This window comes from Cyprinus carpio, chromosome A6 (genome assembly GCF_018340385.1).
Source record: "Cyprinus carpio isolate SPL01 chromosome A6, ASM1834038v1, whole genome shotgun sequence".
In the NCBI taxonomy this organism is placed as follows: Eukaryota; Metazoa; Chordata; class Actinopteri; order Cypriniformes; family Cyprinidae; genus Cyprinus; species Cyprinus carpio.
Window position 1 is genome coordinate 20,311,200 of NC_056577.1, and position 19,468 is coordinate 20,330,667.

The 19,468-nt window shown below is 35.4% G+C and overlaps 2 protein-coding genes and 1 long non-coding RNA gene across 11 annotated transcripts in view; 2 read left to right on the top strand and 1 right to left on the bottom strand.

Moving 5' to 3' along the window:
• Positions 1-1,294: 1,294 nt before the first annotated feature.
• On the bottom strand, positions 1,295-14,598 carry LOC109103976 (adenylate kinase 4, mitochondrial-like). 9 transcript variants are annotated; one of them, XM_042758361.1, is made up of 8 exons: positions 14,453-14,598; positions 10,817-11,009; positions 7,062-7,187; positions 6,665-6,823; positions 5,461-5,580; positions 4,670-4,842; positions 1,827-1,945; positions 1,295-1,664 (listed from the first exon to the last, which is right to left on the bottom strand). In XM_042758361.1, exons 4-8 carry the CDS (start codon positions 6,804-6,806, stop codon positions 1,538-1,540), a joined length of 681 nt encoding a protein of 226 aa, XP_042614295.1. In that variant the 5' UTR covers positions 6,807-6,823; positions 7,062-7,187; positions 10,817-11,009; positions 14,453-14,598; the 3' UTR covers positions 1,295-1,537. The 9 variants fall into 9 exon arrangements, with proteins under 9 accessions (XP_042614295.1, XP_042614296.1, XP_042614300.1 ...); XM_042758362.1 differs by lacking the exons at positions 10,817-11,009; positions 14,453-14,598 and adding an exon at positions 6,920-6,978 and having other exon boundaries at positions 7,062-7,182; XM_042758366.1 differs by lacking the exons at positions 10,817-11,009; positions 14,453-14,598 and adding an exon at positions 6,934-6,978 and having other exon boundaries at positions 7,062-7,168.
• Positions 8,508-10,320, top strand: LOC122145322. The gene is made up of 2 exons (XR_006160269.1): positions 8,508-8,758; positions 9,305-10,320. It is a non-coding gene; the product is annotated as an uncharacterized LOC122145322 (long non-coding RNA).
• Positions 12,778-19,468, top strand: part of LOC109103981 (tyrosine-protein kinase JAK1) — a 36,630-nt gene continuing 29,939 nt past the window's right edge. Inside the window, exon 1 of the mRNA XM_042758355.1 lies at positions 12,778-13,026. The gene's annotated coding sequence lies outside the window, so the exon portion shown is untranslated. The remainder of the gene's footprint in view (positions 13,027-19,468) is intronic.

Sequence of the window (19,468 nt, forward strand, 5' to 3'; positions counted from 1 at the left end):
TCTCCAAGGCATATGTGGCATATTCAGATTATAGAATTTATAAAACACAAAATAATTATAGCATTTGTTATGGTGTGTAGTAGCACGATTAACACTACTATGTGAAACGCAAACACTACAGACAGAGATGATATCAAGTAAAGCCCCTTCAGAAATAACTAAATCTCACTGGAATGCTTGAACAGTTGAGTGTCTCATTCACTTACACAAGGTCACATGCGTCTACCCTCTTTATTATTCTAATGTTATTTAATCACATTTATATAAATCTGTGAACTCTGAGTTCAAATCTAGGAATCATTAAAGGGTTAGTTCACCCAAAAATGAAAATTAGCCCATAAATTACTCATCCTCAAGTCATCCTAGGTGTATACGACTTTCTTCTTTCTGACGAATCCAGTCTGAGTTATATTAAAAATTGTCTTTGATCTTTCAAGCTGTTCAATGGCACTCAGCGGGTGTTGCAGTGCATCAGTCCAAAAGAAGTGAAATAAAAAGTGCCCATCCATAATAAAAAGTGTCTCACACAGCTCCAGGGGGTGAACAGGTCCAAGAAAAATAACCATATTTAAAAGGTAATAATCAATTTAATCTAGCTTGCTCTCACTGTTGTACACGAAAGCAGTTCCGGGTGGATGACGTATGAGGTCGGCTTTGTGCATGCGCCACTCAGAAGTGATGAACGTGGAAGCAGAGGGAGAGATCAAAACAAAACAACGGTTACTAATAAGAAGTAGCAAATGAGGATTTATAAAGAAGAATGTCGGAGGATTTCGATATAAGCCATGAGGAAACTTGTTTTCCTTTGCTAAAGTAAGGAAACTTTGCTTCCTTTGCTCCTGTTAAAGGGGTCATATGATGCGATTTCAATTTTTCCTTTCTCTTTGGAGTGTTACAAGCTCTTGGTGTATAAAGAAGATCTGTAACTTGCAAAGACTAAAGTCTCAAATCCAAAGAGATATTCTTTTTAAAAGTTAAGAGTCAACTACACATCCTAAAACGAAATCTTTCTAACACGCCCCCACATGTCTACATCACGATGCGGGAAGATTTGCATAACAATGCACTGCAACTCCCGCTGAGTGCCATTAAACAGCTTGAAAGATCAAAGACAATTTTTTTTATATAACTCCGACTGGATTCGTCTGAAAGAAGAAAGTCATATAGGCTACACCTAGGATGCCTTGAGGGTGAGTCATTTATGGGCTAATTTTCATTTTTTGGTGAACTAACCCTTTAACACTCTTTTACAACTATTGTACTTGTAAGATATAAGTTGAATTTTACCGACTGATTCCCAGACTCCAGCAAATGCTAAAAGCGGAGAACAAGTCGTTCAAATGTATGAAATCTTTTCATAAACTGAAATAATCAAAGCTAGAACTATGAAGAATAATACTAAACTAAAAATGGACAAGTTGTGCGATAATAAAAATGACTAGCATGGAATCTTTGGAAACCAAATGTGGTCAATTAGTAATTCCTCTGAGATGAAGCCACACCGTTGTTTTTGATATGAGACTTTCAGTGGATTTCCTCAGTGAGTTGAAGCACACCGAGCATCTGATTGAATGGCGGGGATCTTTGTGCTGAGAAGTGTGCTGATATTCGGCCAGATCAGATCTGTCTCTGTGTCCGAGAATGTGTACAGGATGCCTTTAGCCCTTCAAAGGTACACATAATTACAATGCTTTTAACAAACGAGAACAAGGTTTTCTGTCATTCTTTCAAATGACTCATAGAAGTACAATCACAAGGACACTAGGTGAGATTTGGTTTGCATTCAAAAATGTGAGGTAATTTCTATAAATGTGCAATCAGCTTACTTATAAAAGTCTATGACAGGTTTGGCAACATCTTTGTAGTGTCTCAGTCTGGCAACCAGGGCTTCTGGTCTGTCATCCTCCTGTTGAATCAATGGCTCTCCTGTGATGTCATCTATCCCCTGTAAACACACCAGAATTGAGCAAAACTGATAGAAAGATTATGTACATATATTCAATTAGCAAATGCTTTTATACAAAGCAATTTACAAATGAGGAATACAACAAGCAATTTATCATATGGATGCAATAACACCAGAAATACAAACTTTTATACATAGCACAAGTGTGTATGTTCACATTAGGGGTGTAACATACACAGAAGTCACAGTTGGGTACATACCATGGTTTTGGGGTTACAGTTTGTTACAATAGGAAAAGTATTTTTTTCATTTTTTTTTTAACAGACAGTCATGTAACACATATAGCATAAGCAGTTGTTTTTGTTTTGAATTATATTTCAAGATTTAAAGCCAAAACAGAATTGTCTGACTTTAGATTTGTGAAATTATGCTACATAAGACACCTGCACAAAAAAAAAACAGTAGATGGGGTGAATGAAAATGCAAATTTAATCTGTGACAGCAGATGGTGCTTATAGAAAAGCACTGATATAGAGTTTCCCTGGTTACCGTTGTAAACAAAGCAGCTGCACTTATAAACTACTTTAATATGCATTATATAGAGGTAAGAGGAAAAGAACACATTTCTGAAGACGTCAGATCCTCTCAGAGATACATTCATATAAACCTCCACATATTTGTCTTCGTATATATCAAGCATCGTGTACAGTCAGCTTGATCTGACTGGTACAGTGTTTTCTCCTCTTTACAGACTTCATAAAAAAATCCACAAAAATTACATTTAGGGAAATTATTTGTAATGCAGTTTGTGCAATTCTGGAATAGAGATCAGCCAAAATAAAATTAAAAACCGGGTTCTGATTTATGGGTGGTTGACCGGTGCATCCCTAGAACCCTAAACTTTCCCAGACTGCTGATTTAAAACTATCAGGTGGTTCTTCAAGCTCTTGCGTGGCATCTAAACTCGCCATTCTTCTTTTGGTTTGGTGTGTAGATATATATATATATTTTTGTGAAATAAGCATGTACAATAGGGGTGTACCAAGTTCAACTCCTAGAGGGCCAGAGTTTAGATCCAACCTTGCTTCAAAACAGCTGGTTGTAATTTTGTAGTAATTTCAAAGAGCTTTATTAAGGCCCCGGTATACTTCAAACGACGTTTGTTTTCGTTCTTCGTTTTGGGGCAAAAAGAAGTTCGAAAAGGCTGAGTGACGGTATACTGTTTTCGAACATTCCAACACCCCTGCACTGCTGGAGGCGGGGTGTAGATTAATGTAAACATGACTCGCGCATATCCCCTAAACACAACAACGATGAAATTATGAAATGTAGGCAATCTTGGTGTGAGACCGGCACCAGTGGTCAGAATATTATAGACAAAAGAATAATTATTAGCAGCAGTTCAGAATCAAGTATCATGTTTGCAATACAAAAGAACCATAATCAGTCCTTTATGGGAAGTGTGAATGTCTCAAAGTCTGTAAAACTTTAGCATGATGTGGAAAAACATTGGCGTCAGTTTGTTACTTTATTTTATTAGTGTTCATTTATTTTATTGAACTGGACAAATGTTTACATGTTATGTGGTGTCACGATTTACTTTTGATAAAAACAAAGATTTATTATTGAATGTTCGTTTGGCATTTCATTTACTGTATACCCTTTAAATTCACTTATTGAGAGAAAAACAACAAAAGCAGCAGCAGCAGTATGTTGTAACATTTATTTAAAACAGATGTATTTGGTACTTGCAACCTTATATCTTTACTCTTTCCTTTCATTTTTTTCATGACTTTGGAAAACTTGTCTCAGATGTTTCTCTACGTCGCTTTTTGCATAACAAAGGGTCGTCGACACCAAGCTTCGTTGTATTTTCTTTCTAGGAATTAAATGTTTCTCTGAATCTTTAAAGTCTCTCAGCGAGGGATCGTACAGGTGCGGATATATCTGTGCCATCTCAGCTATTCGACACTCCAGTGTATTCATGTTGCTAGTGACTACACCGGAGATATTATTCTCTCTTGCCTGACCTCCGTTGAATGAGAAACGAACTGGGAAGAAAAAAAACGCACGTCACAGAAGGTGGAGTTTCAGAACACACCCACCGATTGCGTCACTGCCACGGACCAATGGAAGATCGAAGGTGAGCTAAAACGAACTCCTCCAGAAAGTTTGCTTTGGTCAGCTGTTTCGAACTGCTGAAACGAACTCAAAGCGAACTTCGTTTCGGCCTGATTTTGTTCAAAATGATGTCATGTCATAGTTCGTTCTTCGATTTCGTTTGAAGTATATTGGGGCCTTTAGTTGGTTCAGGGGTCTTTAGCACTGGAACTAAACTCAACAAGAAGGTAGATGAATTTTATAAGGGTAGTGTCATTCAGAATGGAAAATTTTAACATTAACGTTGAGTTAAATGTATTATTTAATATCAGTAAATCAACCTAAATACATCAATTTATACAAACAAAACTATTTTCATGAGTCAAATCAGGTAGAAATAGCTAACAGTTGCAGGCTACCTGGGTATCCAGTGTATTTCTGATTCATGATTCATCATTATTTCATGAACAATTTATTAATAACATTTTTATGCTAACATTTTGAAAACATTATTAAAGACCAGATAACTCTGAACAAACATTTTGTTAACATTACTGAAACTTTACATTCTTATTACGTTTTGTAACCTTGAGAGAACCTTGCCAGAACACTAGCCAAAGTTCTGAGAATGTTCTCTGTTAGCTGAAAGACTAAAATGTTCACCTGGACACGGGGAGGATTAAAGCACATATTGTACACTCTGCCGCTGAGTGGATGTATCCATCGATGTCGCAGCCTTTCCTTCAGTGTTTCCAGAGGGATGTTGAGGTTGATAGCTACATCCAGATCACAGGCACTGTTCAGGGCTTCAGCCTGAGCTAGTGTTCGAGGGAAACCTGGAGGATAAGTGCACAAAATGACTTCTAATACTTGAATTAAGGCTAAAATGTGCATGTGTACAGCTGAATTATTCACACGAGTGATTACAATTCGTATTTGATTATTACATTTTTACGATATCATCTGAGAGTTATAAAGAAACACTATTTTGAAATGTCACTTATGTTGCAATGTGTAGTTTCGTAACTTCTTAAATATTAAGTTTTAGCCTTTGCAGTTTCAGCTTTAATGTGTACGGTCCTGCACTAAAGGAACACTAGTTTTACTCCATGTAGCAAGAATACTTAAACCTGTTTTGTAGGTCACGCTGAACATTTTTTCAGTCAATGTTTGATATCCTATCATTCTATACTGGAAGCTAGAGACTTTGACTTTCTAAGACGGCAGTTGTTACATCTCACAAATCAGTAATCAATTGATAAAATTGAAATAAGCAATAAAAAGCAACATACTTTCAATGCTCCTAGCTTACTTCCTAAAATTACAGATTGTTTTGAGTTTCTGTTAAATGAAGAAATGAAAGTTTTGCTTCCCCTTGAGATGTACCTTAGTCTTAAACACATAAAAATAATATAGCATAAGGATCAATTACTAAATGGGATTTACCACCATACCATCCATCAACCAGCTGTATTTGGTCATCTCCTCCAATCTAGGCAGCAGAAGACGTGTCATGACATGGTCTGGCACAAGCAAACCTTTTTTTATATACGTCTTAGCTAGAACACCAGCCTCTGCAGAAAAGACAATGAATGGAACACATACAGTATCTTTCATACTAATCATCAAACTTATGGCTTTACACATATCGTTAATAAACTGTTTTCTATGACTTTTTTTTTTTTTAACTTATGACCATACTTAAAATAGCAAACATAAACTTTAACTGAGACAAATCAATTATTAATCATATATATTTTAACCAGCAACTAGTGTTAATCATATAATAGATCGGAGCAATCACATGAGAGACTTGAAACATTGATACCCAATAATTTAATTCAGAATTGAATCTACAAGCATACAAATAACAAAGTATGATAAAATTCCTAATGTCACTACAAAAATTACAACATTTTACAATTAAAAACTAGCCTAAACATGGATGGGCTCATGTTTGGAACAACTATTCTGTATTTTTTTTCTTTGGTAGCTAAATCAGCTCTCAGCCTTCAAAGTTTTCAAAGTCTAATGGACAAATATATTTAGTATAAATGAGAAAAAAGTGTGTTAATGCAAAAAGTTACCTTAATTATAATCATCTTTAAAAAGTTCAATTCTTTTCAACTTAAGGCTTTATACTCAAAGGATCTACCAGCCATCATAACTCTACTGAGCATGAATAAAGAGTCTACTCTAACTAATGTGTTCATTAGTAGGCTGTACAAAATGTTGATTAGTATGTAAATTCATCTGTCTTTATCTACATAAACGAATGCCATCTGAACTCTTAATAAGTAAGGCGAAATGTGGAGTGGCATCTTGCCAGCATGGCAACTTTTTTAGGCATTTACCTCACATGAACCCAAACATAATGACGCCCGCGGGTGTACCAACCACATATTCCAGATTGTAAGGACCAAATGTTGAAGTTAAAGAATCAATAGCCGGCTAATCTCAACATATAACCCGCAACTCTTATATTAAAGAATCGACAGCCCGCTAATCTGAACACATAAACCACAGCAGTGGTTCCGCCCCTTTATATGGTCAACGAATCTCTTCTTTTTCACAGCAGCTGTGTCTCAAAACCCAGCAAGATGCATATATATGTTGGCATCGACATGCTTGTTTACAGAAATAACGAGCAGCACGTACCAGTTTTCGCAGCGATGTTTTCTCGAACAAAGTCTCCGCTGGACAAATGTTTAAGGCCGAAACTGTGCGCGATCCTCTCGGATATGGTCCCCTTCCCCGAGCCCGGCGGACCCATGATAACAGCCCGGAATAACTTGGACATTTCCGCACTGAACTGCCCTGTTTACAATAAAACGAGTTCGGCATTACAAGTGAAATCATGCAGCTCGTGCATTTATTTAACGTTGTTTGCGACATAGTGCGCGTTTGCATTACAATTCAGGTTTTACAATTCTGTTAAAGCAGCTCTTCAGTGCAGAATGAGGGGTGGGGACCTGTAACATCGAATAAAGCCACAAATTCATACACAAAGACACGACTTTAAAAGTTATAGGTCAAAAACAACAAACAAACTTACCCACCCAACAGAGTACTGTACTGTTAGTGTTATTTCCACGGTGTAGAGCCCGTGGTCGTTAAAACTGGGCAGCCTTTCTCTGACGCGCCGCCTACCGCTCTTTATGTAGACGTGAACGTCTCCTCTCTGCAAATGAATGGAGCAGAAACATAAACGCCCTATTTTAAAACGCCTCTGGCACAGCATCGCTCTGAAAAATATGCCCAAGCTGTTCCGCATAGGAGTCTGGTCGCTTTAGTATTTAGTTGCAGCAGCGCAATACATAAAAAAAATATATATATATCGATTTGTAAGCAAAACGTGTTTTTTTCTTGTGATAAATGTATTAATATGTAAATGTTCAATAGTCCAGTGGCAAATAATGACAGCTTCACTGTTATGCCAAAGAAGATCAGAGCGGCGTAACGTTGCTATGGTTACTGTGTTCTTATCGCAAGATTAAAACATTAGGTGTGTTGAAATATGTCCAACTTTCAGGTTCCTAATATGGTCATTCGGAGAGTCAGAGGCACAGATGATTATTTTGCAAGAGGATCTTTCCAGAAGGTAATAAAAAAAAACGTAGGTACATATTGCGTACGCAAAATTTGCGTACTGGTGCACGTTTCTGTGCCATTTTATTCCAAAGAATTTCAAATGCCCGGATGATGCACTTATTTAAATGAAAAAGTTAAATAGTAAAAAAAAAAAAAGAAGAAGTTAAAACTCAACTGTTGCAGCTTTCTTTGAGTGAGGAGGGGGAGGGGGGTTATCATACTCCGATGTTGTAATAATCTTATACATTTCATACACTAGAGTGCGTACGTAGTGTGCATACATCATTTGGGACACAGCTAACGTTACTGTTATTCTCTCCACATGCAACAAACTGCGTCAACACATTGGGAAGACTGGTGTGATGTTGCCCCCTGTCTGATTTAGGACACGATACACTTGTTGACTGTGATGTAGGTGAAAAAATTCCGCAGATGCCACAGCACTGTTTACATCAAAGTTTTCAAAAATGGGCCACTGACACTGATATCAAGCCATAGCGCAAACTACCAAATGGGGCTGCAAAATCATAAAGTGATATACAACCGTATTAAACTTTTCTTAAATACTAAAACACAAAAAACTTTGATGTAAAATGACATTTTATATTTTAAGTTGTCTCCTCAACAACAATTGTTTTTATTTAATAATATAAAGTTCTGACTTCTCGAATCTCAACATTAGTCAGTTAAGTATTTTATCTATTGACACTTGTTTCTGTCAGTTAAAAAAGTAAAAAATAAAATAAAATAGGCTTTGTCATCGTTACATCAAAAATGTCACAGAAAATATTTTTACGTGGAGACAAAAAGGGTAAAAACCACTGAAATAGTCAGTTATTATCCCATGTCAAACATTTATTTCCTAGATACCTTACGGTGGCGTCAGAACATAAGAGATATTAAACGCAGGTCACTTCGGGCATGCAAAGTCAAAATCAGTCGACTTTTTAAACCTTCTAACGTATATGGCAGGAGTCATTCTGCACTAAGAAAGTGCTGAACTTTGAGCGTCAGGACCCGGAAGCGTGTTATTTTATTGTCACATGGCTTGAAGATTTCAATAACAACAAAAAATGGCGACAATCACGTTGTTCGCTGTAAGCCTTGCTGCGTCATTAAAAATATTCACGTAAACAAGGGAGTCCAGCGTTGAAAATGCAGGTAAGTACTTTTGCAGTCGGTAGAATAATTACATATGTCTAACTGTAAGAGTGATATTATATTAGTTTTTATGTTAGAAGTATGTGGTTGTTTTTGCCGTGAGAGGGGTGTGTGCGCGCGCTGTTGGGCGTTAGCGCGCATCAGTACAGTTCAATAAGACGAGTCGCAAGATATCCGACAATTTAACGAATCGACATAGCAAGTAGAACAACTTATATACACGCAGAAGATTTACAATAGTTGCTGTGATATTATATGACATGATCATGTAATGCCGTTTCGTGTATTAACTTATGTACAATTGATTGTTGACGATACTGACCTCATGACGTCCTAACGGGCTTTTTGCTCAAACACGGCTTGTAATCATGTATAGTTTATACATTATATTGCTGGAATGTTCCTAACATAAATCGTTTTATTTAAAACTGCACTTTTATCAGACATCAACATTTTTCTATGAGAAGTCGCAACACATTATAACAGCTAATATATTCCCGTTTTAACCCAATGAAGTGTTTTTCTTTCCTTTTTCCCCCAAAACAGCCGCTAGAGGAATGTTAGGCAGATGTTTTGTCATTATTTGGCAGGCGTTTCCACTGTCCTGAGATGGCAAACACGACGTGCTGATGGAGTTGTTTACAAGAAGAGCTTCGCACGGAGGGCGGGGATGTTGTGGGCGGGGTTTGCTGGATGTGGGAGGAGCCAAGCGCTTGCCAAATACGAGAGCCAAGTATAGAGGGTGGAGTCAGAGTTACCATAACAAGTCTGTCGTCACAGGGGTGGTGTGTATTAATATTTAAAGCTCAGGACGAAGGTATTGAATCTCCTCCGGTCAGATGGACAGCGGAGTTGACATCTAATGGAGTGTATTTGTATATATAAAAATATGGCATAAACTCCAATCATGATATTATAATTTCTATTTAGTATGTTTAATAATAAAAATACTTTAATGATTGCATATACTCATTCCTATAATACACACAAATGGAAATGTCAGATTTATTTAGCCTATATTATATATTAACTGTTATATTTTGAAAACAGTAAACATTACATTTTGATCTGATATTTATTAAAGTGATAGTTGTTATCCCAGAATGAACATGGACAAGAAGATGTGTGAAGAACTACTGCCCTGGCTCTGCTTGATGTGACAGGCTGCCCTGGTTCAGTTATCATAGTGCTGATGCTGTCCATCTTAAAGGTACAGTACTGTGATAACTGAAGGATGGCTGCCATCTTGACATCTAGCCTCACAAAAAGATTTTTATTTTTTTTAACAGGTGAGAAAGAGGGAAAAATAAAAAAACAAACCAAGAAAATAAACATCACAATAAAGTTAAATACAGAGAAATCTCTGCTGAATCCTGTTTTGATAACAAACTGTGTCAAACTGTTGGTTGCATTCTAATTTTATATATGAAATCATTCACATTATGGTAGCTTGTCATCAGTGTAATGTTAAATTATCCTCCTAGGATCAGGCAGAAAATGTTTTTTGACATTTATTTTGACATTATGTTGTTGTTTTGGGAAATAAAAAAATCATTAAAATATTCACTTTTCACTCATGTTTTTCCTGTAGACATCACGACTATAAAGAAAATTAAGACATCATTTCAGTTTGCATTTCATTTAATGTTTTCTACAATTTCTTTTCTTTATGTGTCCTCTTTAACATTTGATTTAACACTTTTTTATTATTTATGCTTTGTATTTTATGCACACTACTATACATATTAATTATTTATCTTTTTTTTCTTCCAGAATTTTGGCACAGAAATATCCTTTTCAAATAGACACTTGTAATCAAACTTTGCACAGACTTTAGTTTCTGTGTTTTTCAAAGACTACAAAATGTATATAAGTTAAAACAACATTGTACATCCTTATTTATTATGCATATTTGTGTAAATATTAGCAGAAATGGGAATTCCCATCCTTTTACATATATTAACATTTGTTTTAGGGCGACTTACTACAAAAAGATGTTTACTTATATGAAACAATTTGACAACCAAACAAATAGAAGTTTAAAAAAAAAAATAATACCTGCTTTTCTGTTCCCATAAAACTGCTGATTTGTGATGTCAGACATTTAAAAGCCATGAAGAGAAAGATATCATGGCCAAACCCCAAAACATTTGGAATCTCTGAAAAGCCCAATATGTCAATTAAAATGGGCATGTACTGTACAGTTTTTTTTCTTCTTCTTCTTCAGAAATCCATTAAAAGCCAGTGGTTTCTGCAAAGGAAGAAATTGAATTTCTCAGTTCTAGGAGGTTAATATATTGAATATCATTTTGTACAATATCAAAGCATATATGATGTATAAATTAGTTACTAAAACATTTTATTCAATTCATAGCATTTGGACACACACCATGAAGATTTAAAGTGTAGTATGATAAGTGTTTTCTGCCCATTTTGTTTTATATAATTATAGACATTTTCCCATGATGTTAGTAAATTAGACCCAGGTATTATCCTCTGTCACTTGCCCCTTGTTACATCAGCCCTTTTAACTCTTGAGTCATCTGAACATTTTTAGAATCATATAGTAAGGTGAGTAAGTGGTTTCTGTAACGTTGTGATATATGGAAATGCAGTTATACAATTTCTTTTTTCTTTTTTTTTCAGAAAATAAAAATGTTTTCTCATCTGAAAAGCTGGGTCATTTTCAATTTGATGTTTACATGTATTTGGGAAATCCTCATCTAAATATTTGCTGAATTTCTGTCTTAGCTTTTAGATGAGTGTTTATGGCAGTATTGCACGTAGACTCATCACGGACCAATTATAGCCCATGACTCATCCAACGATAGGAGTTTCCAACTGGACATTTTCCCCCCAGTGTTTGTTTAAATATTATTGTCAACATATCTCAACGCATATTTGACATAAATATGTATTGTTGCAAATCATTTTGACATGTCTGACAACATTTATATGGAAATGTTGATAATGTATAGACAAAAATGTATTTAATAGTAGAATTTGAACTGAACGTTTTACTCTAAAAACCTATTAAACTCCAATACACACAGTCTAATATTGTTTCATATATCTACCCGAACTTCTGTTGAACTTATTGATCAGTCACATTCTCCCAACGTGCTCTGCAGCCCACAGTTTCTGGCAACTCATATGATGCTGAGGACGGGAAGTCCCTCCCTTTCACGGCAGGCTTAAACCTCATGGTCTTAAAGACCATCTGCGTAATCAGAGAGGGGTTTGTGTTTTGCTGATACCTATTTTAAAAACAGACACTGTACCTGTAAAGCGGAAACAGCTGATTGATTAACTTAATGTTTAGGATTAGGACTTTATGGACAAAAATAAACAACAGTAATGAAATGTAACAGTTCATTAATAATATTTCTATTTACATTTTATTTCTGAAATCTAAATTATTTATGATTATATCCATTATTTATGAATCTGCAAAACATCTTTTACAGTGTTGTGCTGTTACTGTTTATATAGACTAGATAACTGCAGTATCTAAGCGTTACTTTTAAATGAGAAGCATAATAATGGTTAGTTAGCAGTAATTATTTAATATATGAATCAATTATTAATGGTTGTTATATTTAAAGTGGTCATGTAACATACCATTCAATGGACATCATTTTATCCAGATATCTTTTTAATACTACATATTTAACGAAAGTGAAATCAGCGCTTAAGGATCTTCATGTATTATGATTGTAATCATTTTCAAACCATTTGAATCATTGGAGAGAGAGAAAAAAAATGATATGTATAAATATGATGTTTTGGGAAATTTATGCATTTATGTTTACATTACAGCAATGCACTCTAAGCGAGAGTTTGATCGCATGCATAATAGTAATTAGTCTTTTAACTATATACAGTACAGAGGCAATGCTGTGCAGTAGCCACAACAAAAAATCCGCTGGCTTACTCTCTGCTTAAGGGTTAAAGCCATTGGTACAGAATTTGATTGACAGCCGGATGAGCCAATAAGCGGCATGTTACAGACCTCGTCGTTACCCTATTTTCGGGAATGTGTTCGACGCTTGACAGGAAAGGTTAGTTGATCATGACGACTGAAGCACGGTTTGTAGCACTGTGAAGTGAAGTTTGTTTTGAAAATAAACCTCGTGGAATAAACCTTATACTATCGGAGATTATTTTGGAGTGAAATAACGAGCGCTTTACATCAACAAAAAACCAAGAGGAAGTGTTCAAACGTCTGTAATGATCGAAATTAAACGGAAGTAGCTTTGCCTGACGAGGTAAGGACGAGGGCCGTAACTCTTTACATCCTGACTGTATGTTTGGGGGTCTGGATGTATGTCTGTCTTTTCTGTGCTTTTCATGTGCTATGTTAGTAAACCTCAAGCTGTTAGACGCTTTGTTGTCAGTTTGTGTGTGGTTGCTGGAAAGTGTGTCGATCAAACTGTTACAAGGAGTAACTCGTCTTAGTATATTAGTGTATAATCGGTCATATTTGGAATTAAATTGTAGATATAAGAGCGGTTAACTGCAAACTATTAATTGATTTTAATCTTAGTTTGAGTGATAATGGATGTTTTAGAAGCTGCTTGATTGCTGTAAGATATTGAAAAGTTACTTTTTTTTAAAGCACACTAGTTATCTCCTAGTTTTAGACCGCTATTTTTAAGTTGTAAGAAAAACCACTTATTTTTTTGTTATTGTTGCTAATTTCCAAAACATAGACATTTTTTGATGTCTTTGTCATGCGCCGACAGTACAGTAATGGTTAAAGTTGTTGCTGCTGTGACTGCAGTTTTGTCGATAGAAAATTGAACGCTTGTACACAGTTATCACAAACTGTAGATTTGCTGAACAAATGCGTTTGGGGTTGCAGTATATTTGATGTGCTTTGTAGAGATCGACCGATGCTGGTTATTTTTATGTCCATAACTGATATGCAGAAGATTGCTGATTCTTGATTTTCACAAAATAATAAATATAAATAAACAAACAAGCACTATACTAGAATTATAAACGAATAATGCGAATAAATGTTTTATTAATTTTAGTATAAGTGTCATTATATTTATGCAAAGTAGTTTTCAATATTTTTTTTGGGCAATGTGTTGAAAAACGTGATAATGGATCGTTGTGATAAAATGCTCACAACGGATGGTTTTTAAAAGCTGTTAACTAATTAAGTGTGAGTGTTTGAAACTGTAAAAAAAAATCTATATACACATATACTGTTCAAACCGATTCTAGGTCTGTATCTACTGCTCAGCTGTTTGGATTTTAGTTGTCTTGACTTTACATTTTTGATGATTTAAAAAAGAAACATGTAAAATTCCCTTTCCATTTTCCCTTTTTTACACATCAAGTAAACATTTCTAAGTAAAAGAGTGACCACAACAATACAATGCTTTTAGTTGAGTACTGTTTATGTCATCCGGACAATTTGATACTGGTAGTCTGATCCAATATGGACGAAAGCGAGAGATATTCAGTTCCTATAGAGGTTTTAGTGGGGAATCCCTTTTAAATAATAGTACTAACCTATCTAAAAACCTAACTAAAAGTTATGTTCCCCACCCCATATCAAAAGATTTTGTCATTTTTGATAATTTGCTAACATGGTCAAAATTGAGATATTTCATAAAGCCTGTATTGGTAAGAAATCCCAATTAAAATATAGTGCTACTAACCACTTTAAAAATGACTTACTATTTCATGATGTCATCCCTTAAGATTTTAAGGCAGCTTCATATTAATTATTTAATAAAACCTTGTCAAAAGACATTCATTTTAAGTAGAGTATTGGTCGATCTGAAGCTCTGTCTCATCCTGATGTTGGTTAAATAGTCTTGACTGTATGTCACGTCACTATATACAAGAGCCTCTTTCGGATATAACTGGTGTCTGTACAGAACAAGAAAAGAAAAAAACAATGTGAAAGCAGATTGCGAAGTGGGTTTAGTCGTATTATTGAACTGAGGGCAGAGAGAAGTGGCGAGATCTAGCGAGATCTAACCAGATCTAACCTTTGCTGAACATTGTGAGTGAAGTTTCCCTTTAGAATAGAACATGTTGTACAGTATGGTCTTCTGAAACATGTCACGTTACTGTGGACTAATGAGGCCTTCATGACAAGAGCAACTACTTAATATTTTAAAATATGCCACATAAGGTATTTAAGCTGCCAGAGGCAGTTTTCAGCAAATTATATGTTAGCCAAGTCATATTATGCCTCCATATGTGTCAAAACATAACACAAAGAGACTTGGCTCTTGTTATAGCAAGCTGCAGAATAAAATGTTGATGAGTTTTAATTTGAAAATATAATTCAGAAAAAAAAGTGTGTTGTGTGAAAAGAAATTAAATAAGCAATTTAGGCCTTGATGTTTCATCATCAGTTAATAGTCAAATAAGTTTCTTGTTGTTTACAGGTACAAATTAGGCTACTTTGTAAGACAGATATCAGAAATTTGATTGTCTACAGATGTAGAAATTATTGATGTGTTTCATTAAATCTTACTTGATATAATGGATGACATATTTAGGAAGATTTAAGAAAAGTTTAACTGTTTAAAACTTTGAATGATTTGAATGATCTTTCTGCTCAATTGGCAAAGGTAATTATGCAGAAAAATAACCCAAAAGCAGTGTGATTTGATTGCATACATGAAAAGACATTACAGATTATTACAGGATCAGGTAAAATGACATAATTAAAGACTAGAATATAATTAACCCATGTGGTATACATACAATAACCTATTTACACACTATTAGATGTAGAATGATCTCCATGACAAAGGAAGCTGTCCATGAAAACTACACTTACCTCTGTTTAGGTTCATCTGAAAAAGGTTTCACTGTAGTATTAAGAGCCTGCAAACAGGATAAAACAGTTAAAGCAGGTTCCGGCACACACCTTTGATGTACTCAAGCAGTCTACGAGCAGAACAGGCGCAGGGTCTAAAGCAGCGGAGGAACAGTGTTAACAATGGCTTTATCAGAGAGCAGCACGTCAGCATCTCAGGAAGTGAGGCCACTGTCAAGTATACAGAAGAATGACTTTATGAATCGTACCGAAACAGGTGGAGACAGCTTGCAGGAGAATAGCAAACTTGAACTTTATCCCTGATGAATAAGGACTGGGTCTTAGAAATGAGAAAGCAAACGGGCATGATTCACAGGAATCTGAAAAGGAAAAACTCTTATAAAATGCAAGTGAAAAACATTAGAGAGGAAAAGAAACTGAATGGAAAGCTAGTTACCAACATCTGGAAAGCTTGCTAAGTTTGGCCATTTTACCGACTGGTTGAGGAGGTCAGTAATGGTTCTGTTATATAATTTGAGATATCAGCCAAAACAAGGTTCTGCATAAAGGCTTAACTGTAGAAAGAAGAACATCAATCACTTATACTTACTGATGGATGCTTATTGAAACACAAAACCTGGCTACAAATAAATAAGGAGGTACTTCATTTTCATTGTAAAACTAAAGGTTTATATAAGCTATTTTATTTCCTATTCATTTTTAAAATTAGATTTTAGTTTTTTTTTTCTCGTTATTTTTATTTGCGAAGTAGTTTAGTAGTTTTAAACTGATGTGTGAGGTTTTATTATTAAGTAATTATTAGTAATAAAATTAAATAAGCAAATTTAAATAACAGTTGCAAATCACTCAATACTACGGGCTAGCTGATTTGGGACCAAATGATGGTTGATACATTTACATTTCTCATAAATTAAATAAAAATATTTTGGTGCAATACATTTTTTTAAGCATTGTTAGATTTTTTTTTTTTTAAATCAAACGTCAATTTGACCAATTATCCCAATACTATGACAGTGTTGAATGATTTCAGTTATTATATCACATACACATATTTGAAAGTTTTAATGACAAAAGAAAAAAAATCCTCTAATGGTCAAAGTAATGGGACACAAATTGGACATTATTATTGAAAATGCTTTCTGCTCAGGCTGTGAGGTGATGAATGTTGATTGCATTTGTGATCTCATTATACTAATACTTCATAAAGCCAAACCAATTGTCTCAGTTTGTTTGCTTTTTGAATTCTCTAAAGCCACTTTAAAGACAAAGGTGGTCATTAACTGGTTCCAATTAGATTTCTTTTTTCGCACAGTTTGTTTTTGCATTCATTTATTTCAGGAAAGTCCTTCCACATGCCAGCAGGGATCTTGGCATCTAAACACAAATTGACCCGCAGGGTCTGAAGGAAGATCCACTGAGTCAAAACCATCTGATTTAGATGCAAACAGCATTCATCTTGCCCTTCCTCATGTTTGCTGTAGGATGGGGGGTTGAATTAAATTGCTTCATGTGAGGGACCCTATTGAGAGGACGTTGAGTATATTGTATTTAAGTTGATTAGTAAAACCATGGTTGATGTAATAAAATCTCCAGCTAGAGTCAGGACTGTAGCATTTGTTTTGTGATGGTGGACAGTATAGAATTTTCAAATCATGATATTGTAACAACATATTTCATATTGTAATTAGAATATTTAAATTGTGGCCAATTATAATGTTGCCTATTATAATCCATTATCACTGGGGTCAGATTAAATAAGCCACTTTATTTAACAGCTCTGAATCACTGAAAGGCTGGGGGTAGTTGTGGCTTAATGGTTAGAGAGTCGGACTACAGCACTTTCTTCCACCTTCAATGCCATGCCTGGGATGAGACCCTTGAGCAAGGCACCAAACCCCCAACTGCTCCTCGGGCAATGCAGCAAAGATGGCTGCCCCCTGCTCCATGTGTGTGTTCACAACTCACTTGGATGGGTTAAATGCAGATCACAAATTCCAAGTATGGGTATTCCAAATATCTGATTGTTTGGTTACAATGAGCTCAGAAATGATTTTCCCTTTCCCCATGTTTATCTCTTTTTTTTATCATTGTTGGTATACTGCTGTTACTCACTTGTGTGTGTCATCATCTGTTGTTGTGTACTGCCGTTGTCTTGATCTGAGGTCAGCTGTTAGTCCCAAGTGTGCCGCACAAGTCCTGAAAGTGAAGCCAAAATGTTTTGATCGCCCCTAAGTGGCTGGACCCATTACAGGTCTTAAACCCTGCCCTTTTGGTAATCTAATGGGACGTGACGTGAGGCAAACTAAATAATCAAATTACACTTCATATTAAATTTAAAGATGGTTTCTGTCATTTTAGGCAATTCTTATCATTCCGATGTATGTTCAAGTGTTTGTTTTTCTAGTAAGTTTGCTTTTAGTTAGTTATTTGATGCTATAAAAATGGGGTGTGATTTCATGATTGCGATCTTGTGATTGGGTCTGTGGGAATTTGGGCAAGATTACTGGACAGACTCGTGTTCCAAATTAATCACTACTGTGCAGACTCTGGCTCCAAATTACGTCATTTTCGCAAGATGATAGCACCCATACTGAGATGTTTTGGCTTCACTTTTCTATAGTGGAAGGAAGTGGAGACGCATCATCCATCTTTTTTTACAGTCTATGGTTAGTCCCAAGATTTGAGTTCAACACACTCCAGTCCAGTTTTGTCAGTTACAATAATAATGAAACTGCCTTTCTAAAATATCAGTAGTACAGAGTACTGGCTGACTGACAGATGGCTGCTTTCAAATGCTCACATGCATACTTAAGCTACTACTCGATGAAGAGCAGTTGAACATGTGAGCGGCCAAAATGGGCATCTTGGTCAAAAGGCTTGTTTTAGTGAGCTGTTAATGTAAACACAATCAGTTATGGTTTAAGTGAATGTAAACAGGTAGACATAAAATTGTATTTGTGTCAGAACTGTGCATTTGGCCTCATGCTGTGTGAATTCAACCTAATAGATCCTCTGCTTTCTAATTTGGAATAAATACGCACTGGTCTTAATTTTTTTATTTTTTATTTTATGTTTTTTTTTTTATTATATACACTAACACCACTTTTAATTAAATAATTCTGTAAAGAAGTATCACTCTTTCAACAAAAGTATTAATAAGTACAACTGATTTCAGCATTGATAATAATAAATTCAGCATATTAGAATGACTCATAAAGAATCATATGACACTGAGGACTGGAATAATGGCTGCTGAAAATTCAGCATATAGGGAGCCAGTGCAGTGTTGACAGAACTGGGCTAATATGGTTGTACTTCCTGGTTCTAATAAGAACTCTAGCTGCTGCATTTTGGACCAGCTGGAGTTTGTTTATTAAGTATGCAGAGCAACCACCCAATAAAACATTACAATAACGTCTCTGCATTTGATATTGAGAGCATAGGTCGTAATTTAGATATATTTTGGAATGATATTTTTAATGATTTTCAGAAGAGGATCTATGACTTCTGGAAGCACCTCTTTTTTTGTTTTTGCACCTCTTTATTTATTTATTTTCTTCTGCTAGTTACAAAAGTGATTTAGCCAAGAGCAGTGAGAGATTTTCTCTCACTGTTGTTTGATTAACATGAATGGCAGACGAATGTTGGACAGCTTCCCTTTTAAGACCAAAGTCCGGATCCAATATACTGTTACATATGCGCTTTCTCTCGCAACTGTTTACGTTCCCTTTAGACGTAAATGACTGTGTTTATGAGGATACTTGCAAAGCCGTGCATTTGGAAGCAAATAAGTGTTTATGCAATTGTTCAAGCCAAAGCAGCAAAAATGCTCTCAAGCTCTATTAGCAGCTGATGCACGGCTAACTAACTCTAACTCCTTTCACACAGAGACAGAG